At 45.6% G+C, this 25,957-nt stretch overlaps 1 protein-coding gene across 5 annotated transcripts in view; it reads left to right on the top strand.

Moving 5' to 3' along the window:
- Positions 1 to 25,957, top strand: part of Caln1 (calneuron 1) — a 494,314-nt gene that overhangs the window by 146,428 nt on the left and 321,929 nt on the right. For all 5 annotated transcript variants that reach the window (XM_075977723.1, XM_075977713.1, XM_075977705.1 and 2 more), the window contains one exon: positions 5,120 to 5,244. In XM_075977723.1, coding sequence (XP_075833838.1) covers positions 5,120 to 5,244 — 125 coding nt within the window. The remainder of the gene's footprint in view (positions 1 to 5,119; positions 5,245 to 25,957) is intronic.

The following is a 25,957-nucleotide window of genomic DNA, read 5'->3' as shown; positions in this document are numbered from 1 at the left end:
AGTGGTATTGCTGGATCCAGAGGTAGGTTGATTCCGAATTTCCTGAGAAACCGAAACACTGCTTTCCAGAGTGGTTGCACAAGTTTGCATTCCCACCAGCAATGGGTGAGTGTCCCCCTTTCTCCACAACCTCTCCAGCAAAGGCTATCATTGGTGTTTTTTATTTTAGCCATTCTGACAGGTGTAAGATGGTATCTTAAAGTTGTCTTGATTTGCATTTCCCTGATCGCTAGGGAAGTTGAGCATGACCTTAAGTGTCTTTTGGCTATTTGAAGTTCTTCTGTTGAGAATTCTCTGTTCAGCTCAGTGCCCCATTTTATAATTGGATTGATTAGCCTTTTATGGTCTAGTTTCTTGATTTCTTTATATATTTTGGAGATCAGACCTTTGTCAGTTGCGGGGTTGGTGAAAATCTTCTCCCAGTAAGTGGGTTGCCTTTTTGTCTTAGTGACAGTGTCCTTTGCTTTACAGAAGCTTCTCAGCCTCATGAGGTCCCATTTATTCAATGATGCCCTTAGTGTCTGTGCTGCTGGGGTTATACATAGGAAGTGGTCTCCTGTGCCCATGTGTTGTAGAGTACTTCCCACTTCCTCTTCTATGAGGTTCAGTGTGTTCGGACTGATATTGAGGTCTTTAATCCATTTGGACTTGAGTTTTGTGCATGGTGATAGATATGGATCTATTTTCATTCTTTTACAGATTGACTTCCAGTTTTGCCAGCACAATTTGTTGAAAATGCTGCCTTTTTTCCATTGTATACTTTTAGCTCCTTTATCGAAAATCAGGTGCTCATAGGTTTGTGGGTTAAAGTCAGGGTCTTCTATTCGATTCCATTGGTCGACTTCTCTGTTTTTATGCCAATACCAGGCTGTTTTCAATACTGTAGCTCTATAATAGAGTTTGAAGTCAGGGATGGTAATGCCTCCAGACAAAAGGAAAGGGTTCTTGTCTTCCTTTTATGTGTGCTGTGTGACCTTTCCTGGGGAGAGATGAACAAGCCTCCATTCACTCTCGATTCGGCCCTGTGATGTCTGAGAGAGATGGGTACAGTGCACGCCCGGCGTGTGAGCCAATGAGTTTGTTGGGGTCACTTACAGAAACAAAGATGGGGCTTTACTTAACAGCAGTGTGGGTGACTCAGAAATGGCTGCATCATCTCAAGGTCCCACCTACCACGGGTGACCACTCGGAATGCCCCCTTCAGTTAGCCCTCCCTCTCTTCTGTACCCCAGCATCTCCCAAGACTGCATGCAGCTGGGGTGTAGAAAGGAATAATGTTTGGAATCCCAACCGAGGGTCCTGGGACTAGTCTTCCTCTCTTACACTGGTCATCCCATTACCATTGCCTTATCTACCAGTTTTGCTATGCTTGTATTATTTCCACAACTGTGGGCCAAGCATTGTGGAAGTGTCATGGCAGTCCCTGCTCTGTGATGACCAATGATCATGTCACACCCGAAGAAAATTGCTTTACTCCATATGTATATATAATGTATACATATACACACATATAATATAATATATAATCAATATATATGTGTAGATTTGTAGAAGTCCAACATAATTAGTTGAAGGTATATCCCTGATAATCGTCAAAAGCGTGCATTCTTTGTATTAGTGTCCTGCCATTAATTTTTAAATGTAACTAGTGTGAATATTTAGATGCATGTGCCCATGTGTTTGCAAGCATGCGGCGTGCCTGTGTGCAGGTGCACACGTATGGGTGTGCATGCACTGTATGTGCGCCTGTGGAGGCTCGAAGTCCGTCTCAGGTTTCATGGAGACAGGGGCTCTCACTTGCTCTGGATCTTACTGATTCAGCCAGGCAGGCTCCGGCAGCAAGTCTCCGGGATCCTCCTGGCTCATCTTCCCAGCTCTGGGATTACAGGACGTGCCTGGCTTTCCCCTGTGCACTCGAAGGGTTGAACTCAGATCTCCGTCCCTGCCTGGCAGCAACTCTACCTACTCACCCAGAGACTGCAGCCAGTGGCCTGCCATTTGCAGTCTTCCTACGGATAAGCGTTCTGTTAGTGACGTGCGGAGTGAAGGGAGAGTGACAGTTGGCTCCTGCCTCAGCCATATGTCTGTTTTACTTTTTGGGGCCCAGAGCTTTGGTGAGGGCTGTCCCAGTTGCCGTGATGAGTGAACCTCTGATGGAAATAGAGGACTCAGGAAGCGCAACCTATTTGTGGGAAGATGATTAATTCATTTTTAGACATTTTGAATTTGAAAGGAGGGCTTGACGTCCGGATGGAAGTGCCTGGCGCTTAGCTGGGGCTGGGAGTCTAAATAACTCCCGGATGCCTGTGTTGCAGAACTGTTTTTATCGTTTCCCTCTAAGTGGCTTTATGCTGTGGTCCAGTCCCCCTCTTAGGGATTTCATTGTTTGACTGCACAGCAGCTCCAAGGCTAAGCAGCATTCTTGCTGGCATGTCTTAGACTTGAAGGGGCATGGGGGCGGGGGCTGTCTGCCTGGCTTTGTCACTTAGTTCTGTGAAAGGAAAAAGGTGACAGAAGAGAGGTAGGTCCCCGGTGCCGGACAGTGTGCAGGTGACACAGTCATGAGTCTTTTGCTTCCCTCCTCTTTCCCTCCTCCTTCTCCTACTCTTCCTCTTCCTTTTTGTCCTCCTCTTCCTCTTCTTCCTTCTCTATTCTTTCCTCTTTTCTGCCTCTTCTTCTTTCCCCTTCTTTTCCCTTTTTCACTTCTTTCTCTTTTTATTCTGTATTTCACTATGTAGCCCAGGCTAGTCTTGACTTGGCTGTGTCACTGGCTTCAAACTGGTGATTCTCCTGCTTTATACTTTAGAGCAGTATGATCACATGCCGCTCCTCATTTGGATTTCTCAAATGATCAGGGTCAGAATGCTTTGGACAGTGATTCTTGGGGATTAACATTGAGTTGTCTGTTACCCCCCTTGGGTGCGCACTTCACAGAGGACCCAGAGGGTAACAGTGCAGATGCAAACGTTAGTGCCCAAAAGGATTCTGCACGCTACTTACCCAGAGATAACAGATGTGTGTAGAGGCATTCCTTTCCAGGTGGACCAGGGCCTTGAACCTGTGCTGGGAGATTACCCCTTCTATCACTTAGTCTAAAGAAACACCTTGCAATAGACCTGTATATGTATGTTAGGGGGAGAACTTGTGTGTGTGTGTGTGTGTGTGTGTGTGTGGACACCAAAGGAAAACCTTGGGTTTTGTACCTCAGGAGCCACCCACATTGTCTTTTGAGGCAGAGTCTCTCTCTCTCTGGCCTGTGGTTCACCGAGTAACCTAAACTCTCAGACTAGAGATCTCAAGGGGTCCACCTCTCCCATTGAGATTAGCAGTGTGCACCAATATATCTGATTTAATTTTATGTGGATTCTGAGGTTCAGTCTGAGTTCCTCGTGTTGGCAAGGCAAGCACCTTACCCACCAAGCTATCTCCCCTGTGCTGGGAGACCCACTATGCCCCAGTAATGGCAGTGATTTTGGCTGGACAGCATGTGAGTCTGGCCTTGAGGAGCCTTTAACTTCATTAAGAGTGCCCTAAATCTCTTCATTCCTGAACACCTTTCTTCATGGGAAGCTGTTTCTGAAAGTAACCTCTTTACCCCAATCAGTTTTGAGGGAGGTGGGTGGGGGTCTTCATCTCAGACTTACATTCCCCTGCATGCATGGAGTTGTAAAAACTTGGAGCTGAGTATGGTAGTGACTCCCTGTAGCCCCAGCACTCAGGAGTTTGAGTCAGGGCATCTTCAAGTTCAAGACCAGTCTGGGCTATGTAGTGAGTTTGGGGTCAGCTTTGGAGCTCAGTTTCTTTTCTTGGATTGTATGTGTGTGGTGTGTACACACATGTATGCAAAAGTATAAGTGCGTCTGTGTGTTTATGTCCATGAAGAGGCCAGAGGAGGACATCAGGTGTCCTTCTCTATTGTTTATTCCCTTGAGACAGGGTCTCTTATTGAACCTAGAAGAGGGTGGCAGCCAGCAAGCTTCCGCTCTCCTTTTGTCTCCATCCTGAACTCCCACACTGAAGCTACAGGCACACACACATGGATATGCCCAGCTTTTTACATGGATGCTGAGGATTTAGGACCTCATACTTATTCAGAAGTAACCTCTCCCATTGAGTTGACTTCTCAGCCCCCTAAACTCTCAATCAAAAACCTGAAGATTTTTGCACACTTCTTGCCTTCCTCGAGTGTTGTATGGCTGGGACACCCACTTTCCCTGGGGACTGTGACTACTTACAGCTTCACTTGAGTGTAGCCAAGACATCCTGTTGCCGGAAAGGTCGGCATTTCTGGGACGCTCATGATTTCCTATACGGAGGGATAATATTTGAGGCCCACAAAAGAATGAAGGATGTTTTTTTTGTTTTTGTTCTTGTTTTCTGATGCAGCAGTGAGGCTGGGCTTGGTGGTGTTGAGTCTGTAGTCCCAGCCACTCAGAAGGCCGAGGTGAGAGTGCAGGATGCAGGCCAGCCCCAAGCTACATGGTGAGTCCAAGCGCAGCCTGGGCTATGGAATGAGATTAGCAGGGCTCTGTCCCATGAGAGAAAGGGCTAGTGGACCAGAGATATAGTTCAAGTGCAGAATGCTTGTCTAAGATATTTATGCTGTACTGCATAAAATATGAAACAAACAAACAATAACAACAGCAACAAAAAACCGGAACAAAACAAAAATGAAAGGAAGTAGTTTGATATCTGTCATGATTTCTGTGGTTTACAAGGACGTTGCAGCTCAAATGCATATGAAATTGGAGAAATGGAAATGTAAAATTGCGATGAAGGTGGACCCAAGGTCCTTCTAAATTTCATCTTTTAGTGTGTGTGTGTGTGCGTGTGTGTGTGTGTGTGTGTGTGTGTGTGTGTGTTGTGTGGATGTGCACATGTGTGGGGGTCAGATGGAACTTGTAGGATTCTGTTCTCTCCTTCTGTCATGTGAACCCCAGGGCTCGCACCAAGACTGTCAGGCTTAGAAGCAAGTCCCTTTGCCCACTGAGCCGTCCCACCTGCCCCGGCTACTTAATTTTGCCATCTGAACAACAGAGCCAATCCTCCAAGGGAACAATGATGAAATGGACGAATGGTGATGTCCTTCTCTCCTTCTCTTCTGTTGTCTTCGGAGCAGGGAGAAGATGCCGTTCCACCATGTGACCGCTGGCTTGTTGTACAAGGGGAATTACCTCAACCGATCTCTGTCGGCAGGCAGCGACAGCGAGCAGTTGGCGAATATCTCTGTGGAAGAACTGGATGGTAAGGAGCTGCCTACACGGGGCTTATCCCCCTCCCTAAAGCCATTTTGGATAATTGGGGAGCTGTATTGGGTGTTGGGAAAGTCCCCAGGCTGTTGGGAAGCCGTTTTGCACATTGGCGAGCTGAGAGTGTTTGCCACTGGCAGTTGGGACTAGGTATGGAGTGATGGGAAAGAGTTGAGAGACAAACTTTGGTCTAAATGACCTCTTTGTGTGGGATGGACCTTGTAGCCTGAAAAATCTATGATGAATGTGATTACCTTGGCTTCTGATTGGGGGATGGATTAATTTTTTTTCTTAAAATCTATTGTTGGGATCCTCTTTTGATGGCATATGCCTGTCAGCACTCAACTGAGACAGGGGGATGGAGGACTGATTAGCCAGGACTACGTAGTGAAGGTCAAGGTTACTGTGGCCTATATAATGAGATGCTGTCTCAAAGCAACAAAACAAAAGACGTATTATGTATATAGTTGGCAGGGTCTTTATAGCCAGAATTACCTTGTTTTCTTTATTGCCATTTATGGTGGAGTCCATCTGCCGGGGAGGCTTAAGCCCTGTTTATTGCTGTCTCTTGACTTGGGGCCATGGTGCTTTGAACAGTGCCCAAATAAGAATCATCTGGAAGCTTCATCTAGGTGGGAACAGGCAGCAATTACCTTAAGTGTCTTTGTTCTTGTATAACCCGGCACATCCCCCAGTGCCCAGGACAAGGGTTTAGGATGGAAATTAGCCCTGGCAAGGCAGTGCCCAAATTCATCTTAGGATGGCGTCCCACTGCAGTTTGGATGAACTCACACTCTTATTTAAAACAACAGCACCAACAACACAAACTAAAAATCAAAGGGAGTAAAGCCTTTACTCTCAACTAGAGAGCGAGGCTGATTCGTTTGATGGTGCCTGCAGAGACCAAACCAGAATCGGGTTCCGAGTGGCTTCTTAATGCTGTCTTCTAGCAATACCACCTTATTAAATCAACTTGAATTTTGCTTTGATTATAGCAAAGTTGCAACTACTCCGGGTGGACCACATCTTTGCTTCTAAGGTTCAGATCTGTGGCGTTTTAGATGTGTCTCTTAGTGAGCTGAATTTTCCACTAATACTTTCTTGGGCCAACACAGGTACAGTGGCTTGTGTATGGCAGTGGGTGAGGAATGTAACGATGGCAGGCCATTGAGAGATTTTCCTTCTGTTACCTGTCTTGTTCGCGTGGTTAGGGCAATGCTTGGTTTTCCACGCAGATGACCAATGAAGCAGCAGGACTCGTGGGTTGTATCCATGGTGATCCTGGGGAAAGTTGGGAAAAGTGGGCATTGTTTGGGATGTAGCTCAGGGGTGGAGCAGTTGCTCACTGTGGAGAAGATTCTGGGTTTGAGGCTCAACACTGCAGAGAGAATTAGCCAGGAGAGCGGGGAGGAAAGGAGGAGAAACGCATGCATATACATCAACACCAAAACACTCACACACTCCCGTGTTTCCCGCCGCCCCCACTCCTGGACCACATCTGTCTTCCGTATCTGAACAGAGGCTGTTGGCCTGAGAGGTGAGTCATACCGGGATCTTTTCACCTTCTGTTGGTGAAAGGATGTGTAGGGATGCACTCCGTAGAGGCAGGAGGAGAGCCCTGCCGTCTCCAGAGCGGGCCCAGGTTTGTAACCACAACAAGAAGACTCCATGATTGCATCACGGTGTCTTAGTCCATTTGAAACTGCTGTAACAGAATGCCACAGCCAGGTTGATCTGTAAATGACAGGGAGTTATTTCCCATAGCCTGGGAAGCTAGGGCTAGAATATTATGGTGATATCCGTGCATCCTCAGCAGAGGGCGAATTAATGCTCTTGGGCTTCTTTTGTTGGCACACCGATGCCATTCGTGAGGGCTTTGTCCTTTTGCTAACCTAACCAGAACACCCCACCTCGTTATGTAGGTGAAATTTTGGGGAAACACAACATTACGAACATAGGAGGTATATTTGAAGGTAAAGAGAAGTCTGAGTTTTGTCCCATTTTGGAAGTTTATGACTGAGATGGTATGGTACATGGGTCTGGGGGAGATTGTTGCAAGGCCCTGTGGTGGTTTGATTATAAAATGTTCCCCAATAGCTCATTCTTTTAATTTTTCTCCCCCTCTTTTTTGTTACATTAACTATTTTATTTTGCTTTATAAAATAAAAATAACTGTAAAAGATCCTAGGTATATGACTCATTAGCGTTGTATCATCCCAGTACCCTGGCCCACCTTTTACAGTTAGTTCACCCATATGGATCAAGCTTTTGTTTTGTAACTAGCCTTTGGTTCTGATTCTTTGACTAGGTTTTTTAGACCCAGCTTTCTGCTCATGTTCAGCATCTCATTGGTTGATGTAGTATTTAATTAACTGCAATTATTGCAAGTATATAAACATAACTAATTCTTGGTAAATTGATGGGAGCAGAAGCAGATGTACTGATTTGATGAAAAATCCACTTAACTAGAGGTACATGTTCAGCAATTTATCGGAAGGTTTTACACAGAGAATGGAGAGTGTTGATGATTTTACCACAGTTGGTTAAGAAGGTTCGTAGAAGCTGCTGCCGCCTTGCCTTCTAGTATCTGTGAGTATAAATATGTGTCAGTGTATTTTATCTTTTAAGATTTATTCTTGGGCCAGGTGGTGGTGGCACACGCCTTTAATCCCAGCACTCAGGAGGCAGAGGCAGGTTGATCTCTGTGAGTTCGAGGCCAGCCTGGTCTACAAGAGCTAGGGCTGTTACACAGAGAAACACTGTCTCAACCCCCTACCACCCAAGAAAAGATTTATTCTCTCCCTCTCTCTATCCCTTCCTCCCTCCCCCTCCCCCTCTATTTGTTTGTGTGTGTGTGTGTGTGTATATATGTGTGCTTGTGTATATATGCATGTATGTGCAGGTGCCTGTGGAGGCCAGAAGAGGGCACTAGATCCCCAGAACTGGAGGTTTGGGTTGTGAGTTACCCAGGTTTTAGTGCTGAGAACTAAACTTGGTTCCTCTGCAAGATCAGAAAGTGCTCTCCAGCTTCAGCTATTTTGTTATACAGCTATTTAAATAAAGGATTCAAGTCCAAATAATAATTGTATTTTTTTTTTTTTAGTGATGGTTCAAACCCAGGGTCCTATGAATGCAAGACACTATTGCACCTTTGTGAGCTTGTGCTTTGAGTTTGTATTCTCCGCCTGTGGTACTGTTTTGGGAGGATGTGGGACCTTTAGTGGGTGGAGCCTGGTTGTCAGAAGCAGATCATAGGGGCAGACCACTAACACCTACTGGTTCTTATCGTTCCATCTTTTCATCCACAATGACATGAGTACCCTCACTCCCCCACTCCCACTGTCGTGAGCTGAGCTGCTCCATCAATCTTTCACTGTCATGTGGACTGAAATCCCGCTGTAGGGGCATGAAGGCACAGTCCCCTAGACTTAGCTGCATTAGGAACTTGGAACATCCACAGTAAGCAACCTGGCCATGGGAACTGGACAACACTACCTATATATTTTGGGGTAGTTCTTGTGTGTGTGTGTGTGTGTGTGTGTGTATGTGTGTAGCTGCATGTGCATTGTGGGGGTGTTTTTGCCTGTGTGTACGTGTGCACATAGAAGTCAGAAGACAGCCTCAAGTGTTGCTTCTTAGAATACAGCCATGTTGTTTTCTTGAGACAGGTGTTTTATTGGTTGAAGCTCATCAGGTAGGCTGGCTGTCCTGCCAGCGAGTGCTGGGGGTTCTCCTGTCTCTGTCTCCCCAGGACATTCCACCATTTCCACCATGTCATCTTTCTTCCCCCCCCTCCTCCTCCTCCTCCTCCTTCTCCTCCTCCTTGACTGAGCTATGCCCCCAGCCCCATTTTGGGTGACCTTTGCAGGGTTTGAGATTACTAATCTGGTGAATTTTGAAAGTCATCTATGACTTCAACTTTGTAAGCGCCAACAATGGGCAGATCACAATCTATACACCCAGCTCCAGGGATCTGGTTCCCTTTGGTCTCTTGTAACTATCCCCTTAATAATTAGGAGATAACCTCTAGGTGATTTAAAGCAAGCAGAAACTTTGTTGCAGTTCATCTGAGCCCTGCTACAGCAACTCTTCACGGCTCTAAAGACTGCTGATTGGATTTGGGCTGTTCTTCCCCGCTGTCTCCTATATAGGCTCCTTGCTGAGATGCCCTCCTCATTCTTGAGCAGGCTATAAAACAAACAAGTGTACTGCTGTTTAAACCAGGCCTGGGCATTCTGAACTGGACCTGAGTGTACCTTTTGAGGAGATACAGGAGCTGGCAGGAATTGTAACTACCCTCTTAAGTACAGATGGGGGGGGGGGTCCCTGGTTGAGAGAAACCAGCGCTTTATGACTCGAGGCTGACTGGTGAAGATGATGTGTTTGTCCTTCAGGATGGTAATCCAGACGCTCTGCCGGCAGAAGGGCCATTTATTTTTCTGATGGAAGATTCATTTTTATTTATTTATTTATTTATTTATTTTTCCAAGGTGAACACTGAGCTATGGCTCTTCCTGCTTTATTGCAAGCATCCAGGGGCTCCGGGCATGACAGGGAAGATGTGCTCTGAGTTTAGAGCAGGCAGGCAGGGCCTGAACACCAGCTGGCAAGAGCTGGCTCACCAGGCTGCAGACTGGATCTTGGGGAAGATGAATTCCCAAGCTATTGTGTAATTACTCTTTTTGTGGGCTGCCTGATGTGAAATCTTCTCCCGCGTAGGGCCACTCATGTATCCCTAGGAGACAGGCATTATGGCACGTGGACTTGGTACCCTGGACACTGATAGTCATCACAGTATCCTCCATGATCTGGCTGGGTTGCTATATTACTTTTTTTGTTTGTTTGTTTCTGTGAGCACAATACGTTTAGAGAGCAACTTGAACAGAGGAAAGAATTATTTCAGCTCATGGTCTCAAATGAAAGATCATCATGTCGGGGTGGGCGCTGCACAGCAGAGGGGACATCTCTGCATTCAGGAAGCATAGAGTGCAGCAAAACAGAACCAGGGATGATTGACCACCAATGACCTTTCTCCAGTGACCTGCTTATGTTAGCCTAGGCCTACCTCCTGGTGTTCCTAGACCCTCCCTGTCATGGTGACTTTTAATTGTCAGCTCCACACAGCCTAAAATCACCTGGGAAGGTGGCTTGAACAAGAGACTGTCTTCACTGAGTTGACCTATAGGGATTGTCTTAATAAGTCTATTGATGTGGGAAGACCCAGCCCACCGTAGGTGGCACCCTTCCTAGGCAGGGGATCTGAACTGTATGACTGGAGAAATGAAGCTGAGCATGAGCAGGCACGTGGGTGTGGATGCTTCTTCTCCTCTCTGCTCTTAACTAAGGTTGTAATGTGTGGAGCGGAGCTCTTGGAAGCCCCCCCCCCCTTTACTCCTCAGTGATACACTGTAACTCAGGCTTCTCAGGTGAAATAAATAAACCCCTTTTCTCCTCTAAACTCTTTTTTTGGTCAGTGAATCTTTTTTCACAACAGAAGTTGGTATCTCTGTGATCATTGCTGTGATAGATCTTACTCTGTGGCTTTTATGCCACCAGCTGAGGACCACACATTGAATGCACCAGCCCCCCCCTTTTTTTTTTGGTTACATTGCATATCCAAAGCCATGGCGGTGGAGGACGATTGCTCTCCACCTCTCCACACCACACCGGCTGCAGCCCCCTGCTTGTGGGTGGCCATGGAGAGAGCTTCCCCTTGCTGAAGATTATCACTAGTGATAGACTCTTTCTTTCCATGTTCTAGCCAAAAATGTCCTCTCTGTGACTAAAGTGTGGGGATAAAAAAATTCACAGACTTCACAGGTCACCTCAGCTACAGTTTCTCTTTCTTCTCTTTAAACAAGTTTGGGAGAGAATAATGCACCAAACTGGCCAAAATGGAGTTGGAAATTACTCAGCAAACAGGAAACATGGACTCATGGGGACTCTCGTTCCCTCACTGGGTGCCACCTAGTCGTTCGTTGTTATTTAGATGACTCTATTTTTTTGGTGCTAGAACAGAGTTCCCGGAGTTCGTTTTCCTCAAAGTTGTGGAGTTTTCAATGCTACAGCCCCAGCATTGGCTTGGTTCTAGCGAGGTCCCCGTGGTGCTCGGCAGCGGAGTGGCAGAAGCACGTGGGATGGGAGGATCGTGTGGTAAGGTGGGAAACCAGAGAACGACTTCTCTTCTTAGATGTAGTTACATCCAAAATTCACTACAAAGGAGATCTTCATAAATTGTGTACTAACTGTCCTCAGTAAACTGACGTCATCTCTTTCCAGAAGGTGCTCATGCCTGTTGGGTGGGGCTGGGGTCCCCATAGTCCCTCCCTACAAGGTTGTCTACACCCTTTATTGTCCATCCCTTCCGTCCTTTTGTCTCCTCTGGGCTTCTGCTATCCGCTCAGCACAGGAGCAACCTAGTTTCTCTTTATGGTCTGGAAAGAACACTGTATTGAAGACGGCAACCATGGCTGTGGTTAATCCCAGACTTATTTTCCCCACATGAGCTGCTGACATGGGCTGGGAAGCTCCTGAAGGCATTGCTGTCAACCATACTGTGGCCGCTCGATTAGCTGAGCTCAGCTTCCTGATGGGGCAGACAATGGTGGCGAGCCAACGTCTTTCTTCTCTGTGAACCATGGGAGTTCCAACAGCGTGCAGAAATTTTCTGACATCTTTGGCATTGTAATTAGAAAAACAAAATCTCTTCTGAACTTCCAGTGTGTGTTCATGTCCCCAAATGGCATTTTTATTATTTTCTTTAAGGATTGATATAAATTAATTGTACAAATTAATGGGTTTCATATAATGTTTTCATACATGTGTATTGTATTTTGATCATATTCAGGCATACCATCCAAAATGACTGTTTCTTTGTGTGTGTGTGTGTGTGTGTGTGTGTGTGTGTGTGTGTGTATTGTGTATGCATGTGTGTTTGTGTGGGCCCATAGGGGCATGGCCAGCCCATGTCAGTCAGCCTTGAGAATCAATTTCTTAAGCTCTATACCTTGAATTTTGAGATCAGGGTCTGTTGCCAGCTCAAACTCACCAAAAAGGCTCAGATGGTATCATAGTTTTTGATAACACAAATCCAAACACACCTGGGAAGAGGGAACCTCAACTGAGGAGGATATATAATTGCCTCCATTATATTGGCCTATGGGTCCCCTGTGGGTAGAGCCATCTCCATGCAGGTGGGGCTAGGTTGTAGCTGAGCAAGCCCTGGGGAGCGAGCCAGTAAGCAGTGTTCCTCCACAGTTTCTGCCTAGAGTTCCTGTCCTGACTTCTTTTGATGATAGATTGTATAAGCTAAATAAACCATTTCCTCCCCCCCCCAATTGATTTTGGTTAGAGTGGCTTATCATAACAAAGAAAGAGAAATAGATTTGGCTGACCAGTGTGCCCCAGGGATCCCCCGTCCCTGCCACCCTGAGTCCTGGGGTTATAAGCACATGCCTCTACATGTAGCTTTTTTGATATGAGTTCTGGGGATCAAACTCAGGTCCTCATGGTTGCAAGGCAAGCCCTTTACTGGCTAAGGTTTCTTCCCAACCCCTTGTCTATTCATATACATAAATACCTACATTAAAATCTAATATTTGCACCAGGTGGTGGTGGCCTAGCACTTGGGAGGCTGAGGCAGGAGGATCTCTGTGAGTTTGAGGCCAGCATGGTCTACAAGAGCTAGTTCCGGGACAGGCCTCAAAGCTACAGAGAAACCCTGGCCCGAAAAACTGAAAAAATTTAATATTTGCATTTTACAGAGGTTAAAATATAATGAAAAATGCAATGAGTTGGTATGGGTCTTTCACCAAATTTTTAAAGACTTATTTCTAATTGTATGTGTGTGCTGGTGTCTCTATGTGGGTATGCACACATGAGTGCAGGTGCTCATGGTGTCCAGAAGAGGGCATCAGCTCTCCTGTAGCTGGAATACAGGTGGTTGTGAGCTGCCTGACGTGAATACTGAGAACCAAATTTGGGTCCTATGGAAGAACAGCAAGTGCTCTTAACTACTGAGCCATCGCTCTAGCCCCTTTCCCCTATTTTTTAAGATTCCAAAGCATTAGTTTTCTCTTTATTCTCCTCTCTTAACACACACACACACACACACACACACACACACACACACACACACACACAAGCTGAATGTGGGTGTGGTCCACTTGCCTGTCATTCCAGCAATTAGGAGATTAGGAGACTGAGGAGGGCAGGTTTCCTGGGCTGTAAGACCAACTCACTGAGACACCATTTCAAATTCAAACCCAAAAAGAGGCTCAGCGATTGTTCAGCCTTAGAGTACTTGTACAGCACATTCCAAATTCTTGGTTCTCCCCCATCCCCCAGGACCACAGAGTCCTCTGTAGGAACGAACCCATACTTATGTTGATTGTGTTCTCTGTGCGTATGGGGGTCTGCAGTGATGACAGGGTGCAAATCTGGAAGTCAGAGACTAACTCGGGGGAGCAGACTCTCTCTACTGCGTCGATTCCAGTGATCAAACTCAGATCATGAGGCTAGGTCGTAAATGCCTTTACCTGCCCAGCCACCTTACATGGCCAGATGTCTTAAAAGTATTATTATTATTATTATTAGTTTTTGGTAAATGTGAAAAATCTAAAAGTGAGATGACTGACCTTGTCCAAAGTCATCTGAACAGCACCTGTTAGAAGGAGGATTCAAGGGTTGCCCAGCTTCAGAGCCCCTCCCCTTTGAACACCGATGCTCCGAATCCTCCTCCCTGCTCGATGAGGCCCTTGTGTCTTCCTTGCAAACGTCACGTTGCTGACATGCACATCGCTGCCACCCTGGTGACACACAGGTGAACACTGGCTGATTAATCGAACTTTCAGTAGGCGGAGAGATATTTTTAAAGCTCAGGATGAACCCAGTGTGCTCCTGACCAGGAGCAGAGCACTGTGGGCTGTGAAGGACAGGGATGGGAGGGAGAAGGCTGGCTCCTCCACACCGAGCTGTGACAGCATCCTCTACTGTCTCAACTGGCCCTGTATTTTCTTATAATGAAGATTTCTCATTTTATCTTTCCTCTTCCTCCTCCCTCTCTCCTTCCTTCCTTCCTTCCTTCCTTCCTTCCTTCCTTCCTTCCTTCCTTCCTTTTTTCCTTCCTTCCTTCCTTCCTTCCTTCCTTCCTTCCTTCCTTCCTTCCTTTCCTTTCCTTCTTTCGGAAGTAAGGATTACACCCAGGGTTTCCTGTATGCTATATAAGCACCATATTACTGATCCACACCCCAGCCCTTCACTGGGGGATTCTAGGCAGGGGCTCTACCACTGAGCCACATCCCAGCCCCTTACTGAGGATTCTAGGCAGGGGCTCTACCACTGAGCCACACCCCAGCCCCTCACTGGGGGATTCTAGGTAGGGGCTCTACCACTGAACCACACCCCAACCCCTCACTGGGGGATTCTAGACCAGCACTCTTATTACCGAGTCCTGTTTTTTTTTTAATACTTTGAAACAGGGTCTCACCAAGTTTCTCAGGCTGAGCTTGAACTCATGCTGTAACATAGGTAGTCCTTCAACTTATGATCCTCCTCCTTAACCTCTTTAGTAGGATAGGATGCCAGGCTTTTTACCACTTTGCCCAGCGATCCCACCTCCACTTCTTAAAAGATATATTTATTTTATGTATAATGCACGTGAGTGTTTTGCCTGCACGGATATATGTGTACCTTGTGGGTGCCTGGTACATGCAGGGGTCAGAAGATGGCATCAGATCTCCTGGAGTCACAGGTAACAGTGTGAGCCATGATGTATGTCCTGGGAACTGAACCTGGGTCCTCTGAAAGAGCAACAAAAACCCTTAACCACTGAGCTATACTCTTCTTTTGAATGGTTGACTTAAGGAACCCAGAGACACCTTCTGCTTGTCAGTTTTGGGGCTATTGCCCTCTAAACTTTAGAGTCTAAAGAGGGGGTCTTAAGGGAGAGATCATTGAAGAGAGAACTTAAGTAGGCACAAACACCATTGCCACAAGATGACAGTTTTTTTTTTTTCTGAGAGGATGACAGCTTGTGCTGTCTCCATAAAAGCCACACAATAATTCCCATCTTCCCAGGCTGAGTGGGATGGCTGGATAGGCAGACCTGCTCCAGAGCTGGGAGATGGTGTTACAGCCATGTCTTCTGGAAGCTCAAGTTGCTCAGCCTTGAGAGATGTCTTTCATGGAGGGTTGTGGAGCCGTGTTATCCCAAGAGAAGAGGTCTGTGCTGGGGAGTTTTTTGTTTGTTCGTTTGTTTTCCAAGACATGATTTTTCCAGAAACATTGGAGCCTGTCCTGGAACTAGCTCTTGTAGACCAGGCTGGCCTTGAACTCACAGAGATCCCCCTGCCATTGCCTCCCAAGTAACGCCACCACTGCCTGGCTGTGCTGGGTAGTTTTATGTCAACTCAACACAAGCTAGAGTCAATGGAGAGGAAGAAACCTCCATTGAGAAAATGCCTCAGTGAGATCAGGCTATAGGCAGGCTTGTAGGGCAGTTTATTAATTAGTGACTGGATGGGTCCAATGTGGGTGGGGTTATCCCTGGGCAGGTGGTCCTGGGTTCTCTAAAAATGCAGGTAGAATAAACCTAGGGGGAGCAGCACCCTTCTGTGTCCTCTGCACCAGCTCCTGCCTCCAGGTTCCAACCTTGTTTGAGTTCCTGTCCCTGCCTCCTTCAGTGATGGACAGTGATGTGGAAGTGTGAGCTGAATGAACCCTTTCCTTCCCAACTTGCTTTTGGTCATGGAGTTTCATCACAGCAGTAGAAACTCTAACAACAAGGGCTGTCTCTGAGGTGCTTGCTTCTAGGGATAACTCTTGAGAAACATCTGCCAGAGACTCCTAGATGTCTCCTGCATCTTGCTTGCGAAAGCATCTGATAGCTGTGGCCAGGAAGGAGATTTGAGTATTCTCCCACACACTCTGACTTTCTTCATCTGTCATTGGTATTCTACGTGCTTCCAAAGGAGTGATTGAGACATCTTATGATAAAAGAGGAAAATCATGAACCACAAAAGCTGTCAGAATAGAAATAGAAACAAAATTTCACATAGAGGCAAGGAGGAGGAAAAAAAATGTGACACTCTCCTAAACTTAGTAAGTTTACTGTGGGGGCTGGAGAGATGGCTCAGAGGTTAAGAATGCTCGCTGCTTTTCATAGCACCCCTGCCTGATGGCTCACATCTGTCTGCAATGTCAGCCTCAGAGGACTCAGTACCACCTTCGTCTGGTCTCTGCAGGTAGCCATATGCGCGTACGTGTGTGTGTGTGTGTGTGTGTGTATATGAAGTGTACATATGTATGTACACACATAAATAAAAGTAATAAAAACTATAAAAACAAGTTTATTGTTGAAGATCCCCAATGAACTCTGGACCTCCAGAGGGTGTAGATTAAAAGGTTAACATGAATTACCTTCGTTAAAGATGGCCCTAATGCATTCTGCAGCCACAGTTTTCTCGTCAGGGTTTTACACAGAGCTCGTTTGTTCTACAGTCAAAATGACAAGTCTGAGGGTGTTTCTGGGTCCTCACTTGGGATGTGTCAATGATACTTTCTTTTTTTCTCACTCTTAAGTTTTCGAGGATAGGGTGTGTTTGTGTACATGCGTGTGTGCATGCATGCATGTACCTATGTATATATGTGTGCAGATATGTATAGGGATCGATGTCAAATGTCTTTTTTGATTGTTCTTTCCATTATTGTTATTTATTTGATTCTGTGAGCATTCATAGATGAATACACATTATTTTAAACATATCTATGCCCAACTCCTCCTGGACTCCCAAAACAAGCTTCCCTCCCAATTGCCGTTGCTTCCTTTTCTTCTTCCTCTTCTTCTTCTTCCCCTACTGACTCTGATTAGTGCTGTCCTTATCTATATGGTACAGGATTTTCGCCTGGAGCATGGGTGACAAACCATGGAGAAAACCGACTTCCCCTTCCCTAGAAGCTGTCAATTGCCAGTAGCTCTTTAGGTGGAGTGAGAGTTCACGTTCCTCTCCTCCACCCATGCTGGGATGTTGACTGCTTGATCTGGTCCAGGAAACCACAGCAGCTAAGAGTTCATGAGTGCAGCAGCCACATTATATCCAGAGGACTGCCTGCCTGCCTGCCTGCCTGCCTGCCTTCCTCCTTCCTTCCTTCCTTCCTTCCTTCCTTCCTTCCTTCCTTCCTTCCTTCCTTCCTTCCTTCCTCCTTCCTTCCTTCCCTCTGTCCCTCTCTCTGTCTTTCCCTCCTTCCCTCCCTCCCTCCCTCCCTCCCTCCCTCCCTCCCTCCCTCCTTCCTTCCTTTCTCTTTTCTTATTGTTCATGTATTTATTTATTTACCTTTCATTATTTTTATTGAGCTATATATTTTTCTCCTCTCCCTTCCCTTCCTCTCCTCTCCCCTTTAACCCTTTCCCGTGGTCCCCATGTTCCCAATTTACTTAGGAGATCTTGTCTTTTTCTACTTCCCATGTAGATTAGATCCACATATGTCTCTCTTAGGGGTCTCTTTGTTATCTAGGTTCTCTGGGATTATGAATTGTAGGTGTGTTTTTCTTTGCTTTATGTACCCACTTATGAGTGAGTACCTATGCTATTTGTCTCTCTGGGGAGGGCATTGTTTCTAAATAGTTTTCTCCATCCACTTTTATTTTTTTTTGAGACGGGCTATGTATCTCTCTGATTTTGGTGCCCACTGATTTGGTTAGATTGGTGGCTGATGAGCCCAAGGGACCTGCCTGTCTGTACCGTCTCAGTGTGGGGGTTACAGTCATGTGCTCCCACGCCTGGCTTTATATGTGGGTGCTAGGGATCTGGAATCAGGTCCTCATGCTTACATTCCAAGTACTTACCAATGGAGCCATCGCCTTAGTCATGAATTCCTAGGTGTATTTTAAATTGTGTTTCCATTTAAAGATGGTTTGCTGGAGGTGATTCTCAATGAGAGAAGTATTCTAGACCTCTAAATACATAGAAACAAGGGGAAATTACAATGTAGAAAGGCTTTCATCAAGTGTTATTAATATCACCTGTTTCTCTGGTTCTTATTTCTATGTCCCTGCTGCAGATTGCCGGCGGGGTAGAGGTCCCAGCATGTTAGCCTTTTCATTTTGTCATTATCATTACAAAATATTTGAGACAATCAGCTTGAGAAGAAGAAAGGATGTTGCCAGAGAGATGGCTCCGCAGGCAAGGGTGCTTGTTGCTTTTGTAGGGGACAGAGGTTTACTTCCCAGCACCTGCATGGTAGCCAGGAACCGTCTATAACTCCAGCTCTCTACATAGTACATAGAGATAATGCAAGCAAAGTATGCATTCTTGCACCATAAAAATAAATAATTTTTAAATGAAGAGGTTTATGATTTCATGTGTGTGTGGTCTCATTGCTGCGGACTCTGGCAAGCGAGGGTATCATGGTGGCACTGTGCATTGGAGTGAGCTGATGAGCTCATGTGGCTGTGAAGCAAAGGGGAGGGAGGTGAGACCAACATCCCAGACTTCCTTCTGGGGCACACTCCCAATAAGTTAAAACTTCCCTATAGACCCCACCTCTTAGAGGTTTTTTTTTTTATCACCTTCCAATAGCCCCAAACTGAGGATCAAGCCTTTAGTCCTTGAGAAACTGGGTGATAAATGAATTAAAATGACATAACTTGATATGAATGTTAAAACATTAACATTGAGATAGTAGAAGGGAATGTTATCAATTGGGATGGAGAGATGGCTGAGCTGTTGAGCTCAGTTTCAAGCACCCGCATCAGGATGCTCACAACTGTCTATCTCCATGACATCTGACACCTTCTTCTGGCCTCTGCAGGCACCTGCATTCACACACACACACACACACACACACACACACACACACACACACACGCTTAAAAAGGACTTATCAACTATTTCTCCCAAAATTACTTTTAGAGTCTTCCCAGGGAAAGATTTCTTTTCAGCAGAAATGTCTCCTCATTGATCTCCTGAGGTCATTAAATGCTCTATCTAACGAAATGAGTTAACCTGCTGAGTAGAATTGTCCAACATTATCCATCTGGATACAGAAGGGAGTTTGCCAAAACCCATCATTTTGATGTTGGCTTTGTTGGTACTGAGTTATTTCTTCTCATGCTAATTGGCTATCACTAAGTCCAACTGTTCTGGGACCAATCAAGGCTATAATATTAGCAACATGTTTAGGAGGGCTGGCTCACCCATCTCCACTTTTTCCAATACCACTTCAGTCATTTAAAAGCAGGTGATGGGTTGGGATGTAGCCTTTGACAATATATCTATATTTTTCCTACCAAGATGGTGTTTTCAAGGCTGGGCCTGTAATTTCAGTACTCAGGTGGCCGAGGATGATAAGTTCAAGGTGTGGGTTTCATTGTAAGATATTATGTCCAAAACTCAAAAAAAAAAATCTTAAAAAAAACCCCAATGCATATTGATTAAAGGAACCCCGGGTCCTCTGGGTAAATTTGTGCAAAGGGAGTTAGTTGGGTGCTCCTGATGATTTGTTCTCTAACGAGATGGGACTGCATTGATGCAGGTAAGTGATACAGTGGGCTTAGAGGCTTGGTGACCTCTGATGACATTCAGTGCTTACTGGAGTTTGGTTTATATTATGTGGATCACAGCACAGATTTCTTAGCACAGCCAGGTGAGTTACTAATATAAATTTGGCATGTAGCAAATATCCAATGAGTAGCAGCAGTAGGGCTGGGGACACCTGCCTAGAATCCCCCAGTGAGGGGCTGGAGGTGTAGGTCAGTGGTAGAGCACCTGCCTAGAATCCCTCAGTGAGGGGCTGGGGTGTGGCTCAGTGGTAGAGCACCTCCCTAGAATCCCCCAGTGAGGGGCTGGGGTGTGGCTCAGTGAGTGGTAGAGCCCCTGCCTAGAATCCCCCAGTGAGGGGCTGGGGTGTGTCTCAGTGGTAGAGCCCCTGCCTAGAATTCCCCAGTGAGGGGCTGGGGTGTGGCTCAGTGTAGAGCCCCTGCCTAGAATCCCCCAGTGAGGGGCTGGGGTGTGGCTCAGTGTAGAGCCCCTGCCTAGAATCCCCCAGTGAGGACCTAGGGTTGGCTCAGCACCTACTTCACATACAAGGTTTCCATTCCTAGTGCCTCACATGTGTGTTCATGCCAGCACAACCGACTCCCACCGCCACAGTAATTTTGTGTCTTTTTCCTTCTCCTCCTACTTCTCCTCCCCTGTTCCCTCTGGCTTTTGATCTTCTGATTCTCATACTCCTTAATTTTCTTCTTCTTTTGGTTTTGGGAAACAAACTCTCATTGTAGAGCCAAGGCTGGCCTCCAACTCACTATGCAACCAGAGTTAGCTTCAGGATTGCAATCCTCCGCTTCCATCTCTGGGATTACAGTGCTGGAATTACAGGTGCGCAGCACCATGGAATCTCATGATTATTATTCTTATCATCTTCATGACAATACCTCACAGGATTATCACTCCATATTATAGCAAGCGTTAGGTCTTTACAGGATGACGTGGAACATTACCCAGCATCCTACGTTAGTGTCCTGTCCTGACAGGCTAACTTGAGCATGATAAGGCTGTTAGTTAGAGAGGTTGTGGTTTCACGAAAAGAGCATTGCATCCCACCGGGATTGTTTGTCTTTTACCTCCAACTCCATGAGGATACCTTCTCCCCTTCCAGCACTCCAGCCTTAGAACTTCATTTTTTGAAGACTGTCCTTCATTGGCTTTGGGGATAAGAGTCTAAACTGACAGAGGAAAGCTGGGCTTGGTGATGCATACCTGGGACCCTAGAATTTACGAGGCTGAGAGCAGGAGTTGATGCCAGTTTGTTCTGTGTGGGGAGAACTTGTCTTGAGAAACCAATGGCTGAGGATGTGAGGATGTAGCTCAGTGGTCGGGTGCTGGCGTAGGCTGCACGGAGCTGGTGATGTGAGCCCCAGTACCACCTAAACAAATGAACAGCTAGCCGGAGAATGCAGATGGGGGAAATTAGAAGTACTACACTTGCTAGGGCTGCCCCTAGAGATGAAATCAGGCTCCTTTAAGACTTTGGTTTGATGGGAGAAATATCTCTAAGTGCCTGAAAACCAGATCTTCCAAGTCCTTGGCTGAGAATGTTCCTCGAGTCACGAAGTGGCAAAAGGGCGGTGGAGAGACTGTGTGATGATTGGTTTTAAGGTCAGTTTGCCACAAATGGGCTCACCTGAGTATAGAGACTCCATAAAGGATTGTCCTGATTGTTTAAATTGACATGGGAGGACCAACCCCTCATGTGGGCACCACCTTCTGGTAGCAACTCAGATAAAAAGGTTATGGCATTTGCCTTTTCCTTCTCATTGCCAAGTTGATTTACCCTGTTGCCGTGACTGGTTCCATTGCTGGTGTCAGAACCAGCTTCCATCACTCACTAAGGACCAGCACACTCTCCAGGATCCTTCAAGGTTTTAGGCACCAGGTTGGGATTGCTGAGGTACTCAGCCTGTGGACTGAGCAACTGCCAGGTCCTGGGTGTTTGCAGGGAGAGACGCCCATTATAGGACTATTCTGACTGCTGAGACACCAAGCCTCAAGGAATGAGCAGCTCCCAGGTTCTCAGCCTCTTAGGGCGAGACAATTACTGTTACTATTTTAATATAAGCTGATTTAATAATAAAAATATAGCTTTTTTAAAAAATTGGTTCTGTTCCTCTAGAGAACCCTGACTCATATAATTGTGGTATTCAGAGTGATTCTGTAGACACGGAAAAAATAAATTTCTCTAGTGGACTTCATGGTCTTAGAAAGAAGTTGGGGCTCCCAAGGAGAGGGGCCTTTTCTCCAACCGGTGTCTTGACAAGGCCAGACTTTACTCTTGACCAAAAGGGTTGACACTTCCCAAAGCAGAAGAGCAGGCTCACAAGGCCCTGAAGGTCACTTGGTGTTTGTTCCCACTAGGGTGAAGATTGATTTGTCCCCACTGACTGGAGCTTGACCTCACAGTCTTTCCTGATTGGCTCATTTTAAAAGACTCAGTGCAAAGGAAAGGAAGCAAAGTGAGAAAGGGTGGGCCACTCAGGTCACTGGATGCAGCAGAGCTTTTGTGTAAGCAAACCCTTCACACAGTGGTGGTTAGAACATTTGCATGAAGGTCTTACAAGGTGGGAGAGATAAAAAGATTCAAGTTCCTTGCCCTAAAATGTTTTATAGCGTTTGACAGAGAGGATCACATTTAGTGTTTCTTACAGTGGTATCTGGATCTGTTTCTTCAACTGGATGGAACCCACAGTCACTTAGGACTTTACTAGTAGCTTGGAAGGCACTGGAAGCCCATGTATGGACTACTTAAAGAATGTATTGAGATGTGTGCATTTGATGCTTCCGATTTACCTCTTGTGAAGAAAAAGGAATGTAGTGACTGTGTATAAAAGCCCTTGATTATTTGTAGGAAAATAACGATGCTGGCTTTTTAGCATCTTTGGGCAGAGTGACAAAGAAAAGAAATGAGCTGAGTGATAAAACTGAGCATCTCCAGATGCACTGTAAACATTCGAGTGGTTTCTAAGTGTGCCCTGGAAGGGACTCTTCTCTCCAGCAGCCACAGAGCCCAAGTTCCCACAGACCTAATCCAAATGCTCAGTAGCAGAGTTACAGTGCAGAGCTAATTCCCAGCCATGGAGGGTGTCAGTTAAAGCAAGGGAACTGATTGGAAAAGAACAGGACCCTGTAATTTAGGATGGTGTCCTGATTTGTTGTTTGTTTCTGTTTGTTTATATCATTATTGAGAAAACTGGCCTATAGGCAGGCCAGTGGGGTCATTTTCTTAAATAGGGGTTGATGGAGCAGGGCCCAGCCCATTGTGGGTGGTGCCACATCTAGGTGGGTGGTCCTGGGGTGTGTAAGAAAGCAGACTGAACAAGCCATGAGGAGCAAGCCAATAAGCAACATTCTTCCATGGCTTCTACTTCTTTTCCCACCTCCAGGTTCCTGCCTGGAGTTTCTACCCTCACCTCCCTTAGTGATGGAGTGTGCCCTGAGAGTTGTGAGATGAAACAAATCCTCTGCTTCCCATGTTGCTTTTGGTTGTGGTGTTTCACCACAGCAGTAGAAATCCTAACTAAGACGGGCAGGAATCATCCCCACTCTTTTGAAGTTTGACTTGCTACCTTTTTTGATCTCAATTGCTGTGAAGAGATACCATGACCATGACAACTCTTATAAAGGAAAACATTTAATTGGTTCAAAGGTTTAGGTCACTATCTGCATAGTAGGACATGGCAGCATGCAGGCAGACATGGTGCTGGAGGAGTTGAGAGTCCTACATTTTAATCCATAGGCAACAGGAAGTGAACTGAGACACTGGATATATCTTGAGCATGGGAGACATCAAAACCTACCCCCACAGGCACACACTTCTCCAACAAACCCACATCTACTCCAATAAGGTCACACCTCCTAATTGTTCCACTCCCTGTGGTTTTATGGTGGCCAATTACATTCAAACCATAACACTACCCTTGCCTGAGGGAATTAATTCTGCCTCATGAGGAGAGGAGGCAATGACTTTCCCTAAAGGAGATGTCAGACATGACAATGTGGATCCCCATCAGAGACCACCAACCATTGCCTCTAGACCTATAACTAGACTCAAGGCTAAGCAGGCCTCTAGAGGTGATGTAGGACATGTGGTCCAGAAGGTGCAGGGCTACACCCCTCAACAGCTTGAGTTTTGAATTCACTTAATCAGATGTCTGGGGTGTGTATGGGGATGAATTCTCAGGGTGTGGAATAATGGTAGAAGGAGCATAAATTCAGACTGAATTTATCTATAAGGGCCTATTGAGAAGACATTTTAGGTTTAGTATTGAAACACACACAGTTAAAGAAAAAGTACCAAAAGTTATTTGATTGGTTGGCTGGAGTGTTTATGAAAGGATGGCCAACCAAGAAGAAGTTGGAGTGGCTGATAGTCCTTGGCTTAGTGTTGGTGGAGGGATTTTGAGACTCGGGGAAATTGGAGTGTTGGAGTGGATTCGCCTTTTAAAATCTAATCCCCCACAATGGGATGGGACCATGCAGAAGACATGCCCTTCACTAATGCTCTGAGATGGAAAATGGGAGGGACACCTGCACATTTGAAGAGCTCTGCCATCACTCTGCTTGTGCCAGACCTCAGGATGGCAGACACCGCTGTTCCATTGGACAAATGAACTGTTATGGTTTTAATTGAGCCCAGAGTAGCAGGGACCAGGTGGCAGCATCGAATGCCAAAGGTGAGGCAGACACAACACAGACAAAGCAATATCTCTAATGGCATGACTTGTATGGACCTTTAGTACTGGCTCACCAACATAGTGTTCCAAAGAATGACGTAGATTAGCAGCCTACCCAGTTTCTGTTTCAATAAGCAGAACAACTCTAGAACGAATGAAATAAAGGTAGTATTTGATTAGCCCTCCCCTAACATATGGTCAATATCCAAAACCATTTAGTTTTTATGATTTTTTTCTTCCTGAACCCTAAACATCAATTTTAGACTTTTTTGTTGTTGAAATTCTGTGAATGGAAACCAGAGCTTTGCATATGCTAGATAAACATTCTACCACTGATCTACCTATTTGTCTGTCTGTCTGATCTGTCTATATATACATATATATTATCAACTATCTATCTGTATGCATGTATATATCTTTCATTCAATAATCTATTTGTCATCTATCTATATATGCCTGTATGTATCATTAACCAACTATTCTATCTGTCTGTCCGTCCGTCCATCCATCCATCCATCCATCCATCCATCCATCCATCCATCCATCCATCTACCTATCATATATAGTTTTGAGACAGGGTTTCTTTAAGTTGCTCAAGCAAGCCTTGAGCTCACTCTGTAGCAGAAGGAAGGCTTCAATCGTGTGCTCCTCCTGTCTCATTCACAGCACCTGGGATGAGAAATATACACCACTATACTTAGTTCAATATCAGTATTAATAGTTTGTTTTTTATATCAACATTTCCTGGTGAGCATGAGGAAACTGGTTCTTTTTTTCCTCATGAAACTACTAAAATTAATTGTCCCGGCATGGAGAATAATTGCTAGCCCAGCTATAGGTGTGGTCCGTAGGCTGGTACCAGCTAGGGTAGCTTTTGCTGCTCTTCTCATTCCCAGTGAAATAAGCTCAGGATGGATTGGAAACCTCGATCCCCTGGAAGGGCCAGTTAACATGTTTGAGCCTTGGAGCATGGCAGGAAGGAGGCACTATGAAATTCTTGGCCCAGGGACCCTGTTTGATTTGTAGGATGTGTTAGAAGGCTAAGTCTTGATATCATCTGGTGCCTGGGTTGGAGGAACAGTGTGGGGAAGGGGAGCCATAGAGTCAAACCTGAGAACACAGCTTTTCCTACACCTGTGTGGTGTGCAATGTTTCAGCCAACATCTTGGTGGGGAAAAAAAAGTCAGTTTGAGGTGTATATTTGATCATAATTTTGTTATTCCCTTTTAGACTCTTCGGGGTATTGATTTATCTTTTGAGATGAGTAGGATGAATATGTAAATTAGGAGAGACAATGTTTCAAATTTGAATCTCTTTGAGTAAGTTTGGACAATGGATAAGACTCCAACCTTGGGTCTTTGTACCCCATGGAACTTGGAATAGTTTGTGTTTGTGGGTAGTGTTTTTTTTTCTTTTGAGAAGAGCTATATTTTAAATTTTTTTTTTTTACATATGGTGATTTGAGTGAGAGTGGCCCCCAAGG

The sequence above is a fragment of the Microtus pennsylvanicus genome, chromosome 1 (assembly GCF_037038515.1).
Source record: "Microtus pennsylvanicus isolate mMicPen1 chromosome 1, mMicPen1.hap1, whole genome shotgun sequence".
NCBI lineage: Eukaryota > Metazoa > Chordata > Mammalia > Rodentia > Cricetidae > Microtus > Microtus pennsylvanicus.
The sequence above is the reverse complement of the archived record's forward strand: the minus strand, read 5'-3'. Positions and strand labels throughout refer to the sequence as shown.